The sequence below is a fragment of the Euprymna scolopes genome, chromosome 9 (assembly GCF_053919585.1).
Source record: "Euprymna scolopes isolate OS-2025 chromosome 9, ASM5391958v1, whole genome shotgun sequence".
NCBI classification, from domain to species: domain Eukaryota; kingdom Metazoa; phylum Mollusca; class Cephalopoda; order Sepiida; family Sepiolidae; genus Euprymna; species Euprymna scolopes.
This window is the reverse complement of record NC_136490.1, coordinates 146,792,727-146,805,517: the sequence shown is the minus strand read 5'-3', so window position 1 is coordinate 146,805,517 and position 12,791 is coordinate 146,792,727. Positions and strand designations below refer to the sequence as shown.

The 12,791-nt window shown below is 31.9% G+C and overlaps 1 protein-coding gene across 1 annotated transcript in view; it reads right to left on the bottom strand.

Annotated features, from left to right (window-relative positions):
- Positions 1 to 3,889: 3,889 nt before the first annotated feature.
- The window catches only part of LOC145284892 (N-acetyllactosaminide beta-1,6-N-acetylglucosaminyl-transferase-like), a 198,414-nt gene continuing 189,512 nt past the window's right edge, over positions 3,890 to 12,791 (bottom strand). The window contains exon 4 of the mRNA XM_080133966.1: positions 3,890 to 4,653. Within this exon, the coding sequence (XP_079990092.1) occupies positions 4,379 to 4,653 (275 nt within the window). The 3' untranslated portion in view covers positions 3,890 to 4,378. The remainder of the gene's footprint in view (positions 4,654 to 12,791) is intronic.

Below are 12,791 nucleotides of genomic sequence, written 5' to 3'. Positions count from 1 at the left end.
TATATATATGTATGTATATATATATATATATATATATGTATATATATATACATATATATATATATATATATATATATATAACGTTGGGTCCCGATTTCGAATCTAGCTAGATGCAGCCACTCTGATGAGTCGTAGGCGATGAAACACGTGTCAGTGAATAATTACATTTTAAAAATAATATATATACCGCTCCCCATGTGGGGGTACCAAATTGGTTAAAAGGGAAAATTGTTCCCGACTCGCATTTAGGTAAAAATGCACTTTCGTAAATAATTGAATTCATTCAAAATATATCGCTAAAACCAAAACAATATATATATATATACATATATATATATATATATATATATATATATATATATATATATATATATATATATATATATATATATATATATATATATATATAGTAATTTATAAAATATATATGGCGATTAAGCTACACTGAATATTCGGCGTTTCATCCACTATAGGATTCGTCAGGCTTATGCGCATAAGTGGATGAAACGCCGAATATTCAGTGTAGCTTAATCGCCATATATATTTTATAAATTACTAACTAGCTCTACCTACGTATTGAGCACTTTTGAAGTAAATACTTAAAGTTTACGCATAAATCTATACTTTCGTATATTAATTTTATGTGAGTAAATGAAGTATATATATATATATATATATATATATATATATATATATATATATATTGCAAATTTTATATTTAAATTTCTTTCAGAAAGCATAAATTTCAAAATAAAAATGTATCGTTTAATAAAGTAATACAGCATTAAAAGTAACTGCCTTAATGCTTGGATTTTTTTTTATGTATGCTCATCTCCTCAGAGGAAACTCATTAGCTAAATATTTGTTCTGTATTTAGCACATACATTGAAAATATTTTGTTTATAAGTCTTGAAACTACAAGATTAATTAATCTGCGATCTAATTCATCTCGTTATATATATATATATATATATATATATATATATATATATATATATATATATATATATATATATATATATAGTAAGTTATAAAATATATATGGCGATTAAGCTATACTGAATATTCCGCGTTTCATCCACTCTAGGATTCTTCATTCTGAACTTCGGCAGAATTAAATTAATCTGATCTCACCTTCCGCTTCAGCCTCTCTCTCTCTCTCTCTCTCTCTCTCTCTCTCTCTCTATATATATATATATATATATATATATATATATATATATATATATATATATATATATATATATATCAATCTCTCTCCCTCTTTATATATGTATGTGTGTGTATGCGTGTGTGTATGTGTGCGTGTGCGCGTGTGTGTGCGGAATATTCAGTGTAGCTTAATCGCCATATATATTTTATAACTTACGAACAAGCTCTACCTACGTATTGAACACTTTTGAAGTAAATACTTAAAGTTTACGCATAAATTTATACTTTCGTATATTAATTATATATATATATATATATATATATATATATATATATATATATATATATATTCTGCGCGTTTGCACGGTGTGAGTGTTTGTCTGTGTATACGTGCATGTGTAAAATCTAAAATGTAAAAATGTAAACAACACGAAATCACATGAAAACAGAAACTTCGGCAGAATTAAATTAATTAACTCTCTCTCTATCTCTCTCTCTCTCTCTTTATATATATATAACTATATATATCTATATATATATGTGTGTGTGTGTGTATGTGCGTGTATATGTGCGTGTGCGCGCGTGTGTGTATGTATATGTATCATATTACATATAAAGGCTATACCAGTACATAGCGGCGATAATGTAATATCGCAGGGCTTTTTACTCCATATCGCCTGTCTGTAATGATCCTTTCAATGTTTATTCAGTATCGACACCTGCACTAGTTATTATTAAGAGTAATGCAGTGATAGTTGTTTGGATGTACTGAACCCGGTGAAAAGTTTGCTGGCTACAACATGGAAAACGTAAAAGGAAGCTGAAAAACGGTTTAAAAAGTAACGAAAAATTGTTATTGAAGATTAGTGTAGCTATATATATATATATATATATATATATATATATATATATATATATATATAGCTACACTAATACACTAATAGTACTACACTAATATATATATACTACTACACTAATATATATATATATATATGTATATAATAGAGAAAGGTAGTTTGCTTAAAGCATTGCTGGTAAATAGATATGAAGGAATATTAGAAAGCTTGGAATCGGCTGTTTAATTGCATCCAGTTCCGCTTTACGATATTTCAGTATTTTTCTTTTTATAAAGACATTTTTGGACCCTTTTATTTTGAAAAAGAGAGAATATTCTCGAAATATTAAGACCTTCACCATCGCGGTTATATCAAACACTAAGTTCATATTTACTGATTTGTATTGTGATTATCTTGAATAATATATGGATATACGGAGTTAAAAAATAACAAAACAAATAAGACAATTCCTTTGTCAATTTTAATTCATACATCACGCCAATACATCATCCGGTTCCTTGCATTGCCATAGCCTTCTTATACTACTTCACCCCCCACACACATACACACACACACACACGTATATATATGTATACATATGTGTATATATAGCGATGATTCTGTATACGTACGCATATGTGTATCATATTTTCTACAAATATATGGCTGACGTAAGCAACTAAAATGTGCCCATTAATATCTACGGAAATCGTCATCATTTGGCAAAATATTGATTACAAAACTTATAAAACAAAACTGTTAGCAAAATCGCCACTTGGGGTGTCCCTCTTTCCACTGACATTCACCGGATAGATATCGCCTGACATGATACGATAAAAAGACGTAATAAAAGACCCAAAATTTTTACGAACACAAATCCTTTCAAATGATTCTTTCATCACGTTTCGATACTTTCATAACAATTAATTTCTTAATATACACACCCGACGAATAAACAGCTGTTGAGAGAATATTTTCACCGCGAGGAATATTTTACTCCATATAAATCTGCTTCTAATAGCTAGATATGTTTAAGCGGACATCCGTACTTTATAAATATATGCACACACACACACACACACACACACACACACACACACACACACACACACACACACACATATATGCGTGTGTGTGTGTGTGTGTGTGTGTGTGTGTGTGTCTGTGTGTTTTACAGAAAATCAGAAAAACATCGGTATAATCGGTTTCAAATCCAACAGACAGGGACCTGTTTCTCGTCGTCTATGTTGGATTCTCTTTAGTCTGTGTTTATATCTATCTCCTGAACAAACGCTGGAGAGCGTCCAAAATAGACGACAAAAGACTGGTCTCCTTTGTGTTGGATTTGAAACCAACGGTACCGATGTCTTTCTGATCTTCTGTAGTACACACACACACACACACATACACACACACACACACACACACACACACATATATATATATATATATATATATAAGCAAATATTATCGACTTTTTTATAATCGAGCACTTTTATGGGGTTCTCTCCCTTTACGCAGTTATATATATATATATATATATATATATATATATATATATTAGTATAAATATAAAGTATAAATATATGTATTTTGAGATTAATTCTTTATAAGGGAATCTGCTTTTTAAATGTTTTTGGTTAAAAAGCAACAACAACAAACAAACAAACAAACAAAAACAAACAAACAATAACAGCTTTTCTTGTATTGTCATCTGTTGGGTGGGTGGGGTTAAGTTTTGACTTGGGTATTACCCTGATTGCATATTGGGGTGCGGGTGGAGGATTTGCGTATTTTACCATCAATAGCAAAACTAGTAACTAGCTAATTTAAAGTCATTCTTTTTACTTCATTAAGTAAAATGTGTACAGTTTCGTATTAAAAAATTCTTTATAAAAATCTTTTCTTTTTTTTTTGTCAGTTTTGATTAAAAGCAAAAGCAAATGGTCTTCCGGTTTTTACATTTTCGCATCAATAATAATAGGGTCGGGGTGTATAAAAAAGGGAGGTAGATTTTAATCCGGATTTTACCCTGTTACATATTGGGGTGGGAGTATTAGCTTCATTAGCAAAAATAGGAGGAAGTAATAACTTAATCGTCCTGATATGAATCAATGCGATTAAAAATAGTTGATTAAAACCCTCCGATTTCGTATTTATCTTTTACACATTGTTTTAATTACGTTTAAAACCGCCGAGTTATTTCCCTTTGTTATGGTCTGTATCCAGTCGTAATCAGAAACAATTGGATAATTATTTATTTTAATAATCGTCAGTGGTAGCAAAGTGACGACGTTAAATCCTAGTCTTTATTTAAGGTTATGAATATGGTCAGACCACGTAATCCCAAATTGATGTTATCGACCGGTGAGAGTCGGCAACTGGACGGGTCACTTATTGATAAATGGAAGATTCCTGTAATAGTCCAGGTCGATAGTGACAGGTCGACAGGTTTTACTCAGCAGCCATTCTTCGAGGCAGTCTAACGCGAGCGGCTGTTGATCTATGTAGAATTTGTTGGCGAATAGGTGTTTCTTTTCGGTTAGATAAAGGATGTCGCCGATGCCGAAGACGCAGATGTTTCGAACCCAACGACCGAAGCATGGGTCGCCATTTTCACGCCAGCCCGAATAGGACGCGAGCCACGGTTTCGTATTCGGATCACCTGAAAGGAAAAAGAAAGAAATGTATAGATAGAGAGAATAAGAGAATACACATTAGACAATGAACTCAATAGGAGAGGGATAGGGAGCATTTTATGCAAGAATATCAGAACCTAATTAAAATAATACATATTAAAGATGGCTGGTTACTTTTAATACGTCGAAAACCAAACTTCTCTCCTTTCATCACAAATGGCCGGATCCTAATTTTTACCCAACTGAAATGATGGCTCTCCTCTTAGAGGAAGTTCTTGCTTTGATAAGGGCCTAGAACTAACCTTCACTTTCGCATCTGTTCAGTCTCGAAAAACAATGGATACTTCTTGTAGGGGTAGTTGTGCGTGTAATTGTGAGGCAAGGCAAGATAGGGAATAAAACAGGAAATAAAATAAATAATAAATTCTCGCCCTTTAACCATGATTTGTATTTATAAAGGTGAATCTGCATAGTTTATTCCATCGTTATGTGTCTTAATTTCATCGATTTGTATTTGTTTGCTACACTACAAATTCCCTTTGTATACACACTAGTCAATGCTTCAAGCAAACTATATTAACTTCGGTCGTAAAAATACGCTTAAATATATATTTATTCATGAAGATTTCATATTTATTAGTACAGCACCAATTCACTTTAAATATTTTATTGTACCTAATATATAGTATTGATTTCAAAAGTAAAAAAAAAAATACTAGGGTGCCATTAGCTAGAATCAAAACATTTAGCTCTCCAACCGTATTCCCTATCGTTTGAGCTAATCCGACAGACATACAGATTTAAAATTAAACGATTTCGAGCTATGACTATGATTGATTTTGCGCTTGTGCAAAACTAATAAAAATATGTCGGCAAGATGAAATGGACATCTTGCATTTCTACTTGCCGACATGTTTCTGTACACATTATTCATCCAAACAAAAAAAAATGTACTTTTTATAAACCATGCTTGGTGTATAATTACTAGATCCTGATAATTTAAGCGTTATGTGACGAGTAGTTTAAGAGTTTATCGCTTATATATTTTCACACAGACATATTCACGTAGATACAGCATATATATATTTTTGTAGGAATTGGAAAAGTAAAACATGTCATAAAACTGAATAAAATAATTTCGACAAATATGCCCTCTTCAACTTGTATAAATCTTAGAAGGGATGACCTTCTTGTGGAAACATTAAAAAAATTGTACGCCAAATGTTGCTGACGAAAGTTTTAAAGTAAAGTCTGACATGGATATGTGAGTGTGGTTGGCGCGTCTTCTATAATATAAATCTCACCTGTCTGTTTAAATGTATGTATGTATGTATGGCTCGTGAAAACTTCTGACAGAGACGATGAATCCTAATGAAATCGGTATCATAATGTAACAAGTTAATTTTTTAATAATTTTGCTTTTGATTAAAATAGACATTTATTCAAATTTTATATTTGAAATATTGTCTCTGTAAAGTCCAATTTCTCAATTTATCGCATTTTACATTCGAACTCTTCATATGTATTTGGCTAGTTCAAGCCATTCAAATTCATCGTCATTCCTACCCAGGGGAAAATATCATCATGAGACAATGCTAGCGTTTCTCTCATGCAAAAGTCCGGCTGACTTTTACTTCCGCCTTTATTTTATTATATATATATATATATATATATATATATATATATATATATATATATATATATATATATATACATAAATTTTATTTATTGCGGACAATTAGCCTCATCCTTTATTAGTTGTTTCACGAAGTTTCGGCCAACTATTCCTCTAACGTTCGTCAGGTGGTAACCGCGACGGATAGGGGCTCTGAATCTCCTGACTGCATTCACTGCAATTACTGCTTTCCGTAGTTGTTGTCGTCACACCATGTTTTTTTTTTTGGTCAAGTAAGCCTCTGGCCGGCTTTGGGTAGGATTGAAACTGCTATCTTCAGACAATCATCACCTAGAACCGTAGAGATTCAACGTCTCTATCAATTGCGCCACGGGCCCGTCGTGAAACAACTAATAAAAGATGGGGATAATTATCCGCAATAAATAAAATTAATTAATAATACTCAACTCAATGAATTCCAATTAAAATAATACATATGGCCCCCAAAGTATGGAAATAAAAAATGAAAAAAACAGAAACAAAAAACGTTAACAAGGGTGTTTTTATATAGATGTACATAAGAATACTTTGATAAGTATGTTTCAACTTAAATAGAGATGGTATAATAAAATTGTGGAGTCTGTGTTCGCGCCTGTACTCCATGGAAATATGGCACAAACTTTAACAAAGACTTTTCATATCTATTTGCGTAAGTATACTTTGATAATTATGTTTCAGTTTGAAGAAATATGGTATAATAAAATTATTGGGTGTTCGTTCGCACCTGCCCCCCCATAGAATGTGAATATGTCACAAAGTTTAACAAGGTTTTTTTAAAAAGGGTGAGTGTCCACAATAACACCTTAACTTTAATCTTAATTCACGTTAGCTTTTATTCATTTTTTTGAGTTGAATCATATTGTGTCGAATAAATTCACCTCATAAATTCACGTTCTTATTAAAGTGAAAGCCAAAAAACAAACAACAAAAAACTCGGAACTTTAAACAATTCTCGACACAAATTTTGCATAACTCTGTTTTGTCCTTCTCCACTTGCACGTGGCACTCTTTCGAAAATAGATAAATAGATAAATAATAAAAAATAAGAACGTTACTTGTTATCGTGCCAAAAGAAGGAAAAAATCCTGCTCACGTGATTACGTGTCTTTTTAAAAGCATTTACATAACCTTTTTATTTTTATTTATATATCTGTTTAAGCTTTTTTGTCAGTGTACTAGAAGGAATTCAGTGGATTACAACCCTTTCTGCGTGTTCTTTACATTGCAATAGTACAACCCTGAATCCGACGGCGCAACATTACACCGTTCAATACTGTAAAACTGAAACGAAGCTGTTCTGCTTGAAAATGGCACCATTTTCTTCTTATTCATATTAATATCGATTCTTTGCTTAAAAAAACTAAAGTAATTACGTGTTTACTTTTTAATATCCCATTTTGCTGTTTCGGATTATTTTACTAAAGTAAGTAAAGCTTCATTATTTTTCAAAACTGTTTTTGTTTCTTTGTTTTTCGATATTTCGTCGATATTATTTAGTAAGAGGGTTTAGCAGAAAAGCCAACAAACGACTATCCGAAAAAATAAATATGCAAGAAATAAATGTTACCATAGTCAATATAAGTTCAGTTCATGTTTTTTTTTGTTTTGAAATAGTTTTTAATGCTCTTTACTTGAAATAATTTCAGCGAACCGAAATTAAACCGAAATTTGAGGCGATAACTACTTCAATGAATTTTTATATAAATTACACATACCATAATCGAATATTCCTCAAGCACAAAATAACGGAAAACATTAAAATATGTTTATAAATATTCTCTATGTTGACGAAACTCTCTTAAATTGTTAACACAGAATGCTTAGGTGCCTCTCATTCAAATTGAAAACGGGGCTCTACATTTAAAAGTCGCTGCCATTTTGATTTTTTTTTTTTTTAAACCGGTTCGTGAATTAAAAATTTTTTTTTTACAAATTACTTAAAAATACAAATCAATGAACTTTTCTACCATAAAAATAACTTTTATTGACTATGGTAACATTTATTTCTTGTATATTTATATTATTATCTATATAACATTTTCTCTTTGTAAGGAAACATCATTTTGTTGGTCACTGTTGGCTACGAATGGAAACAAAGTTGATATAAAAAAATATATTTTCGCGAAAATTATCTTTACTTTCATCATATTTTGCTTAGGGTAAAATTTTTGATTATTAAAACCTATCTCTTTACAATCTCCTCCTTTCCATAACCTATCACACTTTCATCAATCATAGTCCATTTTCAGTAGGCTTTTTTGAACCCAGTTAACGACGGGTACTTCTGCTAGTATATATACATATATATATATATATATCTTTATATATATATCTTTATATATATGTATATATATATATATATATATATATATATATATATATATATAAGAAAGATGAGCCACCTTTTTATGAATGTGTCAAATTAATAAATGACCTTGTTTTAACCTCTGTGTGTGCAGAAAACTCTTTGTAGCTTTATTGCCATATATATTAAGTTACAACCTAGCTCTACTCACGTATTGAGGACTGTGGAAATAGATACTAAAAATCGATACATAATATATTATCATTACCTTATAACATTTAATATGGATATCGTTGTTTTAATACCTTTCTGATATTTGCAAAATAGTAACTTGTGTTTGATGAATCGTATACAACAAATCATTTGCAACAGGATTTTATGTTTCACGATTAAATTATCTTAAAGGAGTTGATATGATGTAGCACAGATGTGTGTGTGTGTGTGTGTGAGAGAGAGAGAGAGAGACAAAGAGGGAGAGAGAGAAAAAATGGAGCGAAAGGGTAAGAAAGAGACGCAGAGAGGGTAAAAGAAAGAATTAGTGAGATAGAGAAAGAGAGTGAAAGTGCGTGAGAGTGAGAGAAAGGGTTAGAGTGTGTGTGTCTGTGTGTACGTGTTTGTGAGAAAGAGAGAGAGGGAGAGAGAGAGAGAGAGAGAGAGAGAGAGAGAAAATAACGCCTTCTTAAGAGAATAAAATGCGATGAGAACCTGCCAGTTAATGTGACCAATGAGGAAGCATTATGAAAGTAGACTAAAGATATCAATCTCCAATTTAAACTCTTTGTGCTCTCCTCTTCAGCATAGCATTTAATTGACTTGCATCTTTTTCTTGCCCTTTCACCCACGCTACACCCACCCACCGCGCGCACTTTCGCCTATTTTCTGCCTAGATGTCTATCGTCCGAACCGAAGCTGCCATCAAAAATAGATCGCAACCAAAACAAGTACCGCCACATCCACTAACCCAACCACAATCCTGCGTCGGTTCTTTTGGCATAAGAAAAAACTGTAATGTTCCTAACATTGGAAGAGCAAGAACGTTGAGGAACAGTGAGCGAGCGGGCGAGGGTGGGGTTGCCACAGAAGATGCAGCTGCCAATCGGAGCGTGTAGAAGTCGATTTATTTGTTTCCTTGCAATTTTTTAAATTTATTTATCTTTTCGATGTATCCTTACATCTCAAAGAGAGGTTTTGGCCGTCCGTGCACATGTCCGTCACGCTTAACTTTCAAATACCATTCCCGTCTGTTTATTATGCTTCGCCAACCATTGTAGGAAGTGACGGTGATCTAGTGGTTAACGACACGGACTGACGACCTAGGCTGAATCCAGTTTGTTCTACAAAAATGACTTTCACTTAATATGTTGGCAATCTTTACGTGGCACCTCCCGTAATCCCCGATGTCTTTCTAGAAAGAATTCTGACTAGAAAAATATCAAGAAAACCAATACCAATAATAGAATCTTCGGATTCATAAAATATGATGATGATCAGTCTTTGATAGCATGTTTGTTAATAGGTCGGGAGACCTGGTTTCACATTTCGTTCGAGTCATAACAAAGACCAAAAACTAATCTATGATTCTTCCTTGTTAAATACTCAGCATTACAACGTGAAAATCAAGCATACGTGAAGCAATTCAGGAAAAAGAGTAATACCTTCATTTCTGTGTAGTTACCGATTCGCGTCGCTCTCAACTACGATCGAAGTTTGAAATACAACGCATTTAGTCTTCATTGCGTCAGATCGAAATCACGTTTTAGCTCGTCTGTCATGCTTAAGAATTTTGAGTAGAAATTGCCCAAGACAAGGCATGAAGCCACTTGATACAAAGAGCTAAAGATACGACTTCAAGGTGGAAAACTAGTCAACCATAAGTGGTAGATACATAGATGCCGTCCCAGAAAACAGCAATTATTCTCCCCCCATCTTCGTCAGAAATATCACTCCTGGAATATGAGGACTAAAGGAAAAATAAGGGATTAAAATATAAAACTAGTCTGTCACGCTGATTGTAATAGAGATTTCTTTTTATGTCAGGTTTACAGTTAAAATAGCATTGTCTTTGGTTCATTATGCTTAAGTTGGAAATAACACTTATTTCTCTCTGTAACGCTGTACAGTTTTGGAGCCTGCGATTTATCATTTTCTTTTCTTGTTTCGCTTAACTTATAGAATTTTCTTTGTTTTATTGTATTTTAGTTGGACTTGGCCCATTCTTTGGATTATCACTAGTGATGAGACGATTCCAATATTTTTCGCGATTTCGATAAATTTCCGATTCTTTATAAATCTCTAAATATTTAAAATAAAATTGTTATTTTTCCCAATTACCATAAAAGCACATATTAAAACACATGAGGAATGATCTATAGATTGTAGCGTAACTGGTAGTTTAAAATCAATAAATATTTTAAAATCAATAAATATTTTAAAATCAATAAATATTTTAAAATCAATAAATATTTTAAAATCAATAAATATTTATTATTTTATTATTACTATCAGCAGTAGATTTTATTTTAAAAAAAATCAAATGAATTATATGATTAAAGGAATCGTTTTTGGCATCAGAAAATAGGCACACATATATCCGATTCCCATACCTATTCCGACACTGACTCCGATACCGATTCCGGTACCTCAAAATTTTCCGATTTTACCGATTCCCGATTTCAATTCTGATTAATCGTCCCAAAACTAATTGTTATGCTTAAGTTTTAAATGATATTTGCGTTTGGCTATCCACATTTAAATTTGAAATAGAATTTTCTTCTTTTCTGTCACGCTGAAGTTTGAAACAACATATCGGATTTATACTATCAACAAAATGAAGAGAAAAAAATACCAAATCTTCTTCTATGAATAAATTGTATTAACAATGAAAGTCCCAGAAAAATGATTTCAATTATTTACAAAAAAACATATAATATTATTCGGTTCTCAAAATTTGCAAATTAAACTTAAGAAAAAAATGTTTTCAAAGATGTCACCAAAATCCTCTAATACAAAATCGTACTAACCACGCAACACATATCGATCCGGACGTTACAATCGCTGTAAACAACATCAGGCGTTTACTTTTTCTCTCTTCACGAACGGCTGATCCATCGGGTTAATACCACCAACAAAATAAAGAGAAAAAAAAGAACCCAAAGTCTTTTTCTATGAATAAATTGTGTTAACAGCGAAATCTTAGAAAAATGATTTAATCATTTAATAAAAAAAGATATCATTCTGTTTTCTAAACTTTCAAATTAAACTAACGAAATAATGTTTTCGAAATATGTGACCAATTTTATCTATGTTTAGCTACGCCCAAACATAACAATAAAATCCGCCATTAAATCGGTTGGTCTGTCACACTTTAGTTTGAAAATCATCGTCACCGAGAAACGCATAGATCGAATAGATGCATCTTAATAATCGTAATTCTTGGTTTTCTATTAATGTTTTACTAGTAGGAAGACCCGACGTTGCTCGAGATTGAATGAGGACAACTCCTAGGTACGTTGTCACTATAAATAAACCATATTACTATTCTTTGGTTTGAATGCCCGTGTTACCCCTTAATATAGTTGGTAAAATGTTGAAAAGAAAACTTTCCGATTTGGTGTAATACATATGGTTTAAATTTCTTTAAAATCAGATATATATATACGAAATTTTAAGCGGATTCTCGCCTCATCGATTATTTAGAAGTGAGAAATCTAAATATTCGCTACAGTGTCTTACCTGGAGAATTTTATGAGCATTATATATATATATATATATATATATATATATATATATATATATATGTGTGTGTGTGTGTGTGTGTGTGTGTGTGTGTGTGTGTGTATATATATATATATATTCATATATATATATATACTAGCAGTTCAGCCTGGCAGCCTGGCAGCCTGACAGACTGGCTTTGCTCGGGCCCTTTGTACTGTTCATAACTTGCCCTACGTGTGAATACACTTTATGTAAGATTTCAAATGTTTAGACCAAAATTTGTCTGAGTAATTTCGTAGAGACCGAAAAGGTCAATTTTTTAAAAACTTTGACCCCAATTTTAATCTCTTAGCATTTATTATCTTGGTCTCAAATACAAAACACAAAGTTTTACCCATGTCCAAGTTACCTACATCTAAAATTTCAAGTCTTTAGACCCAAAATTGGCGGATGAATTTGGTAGAATC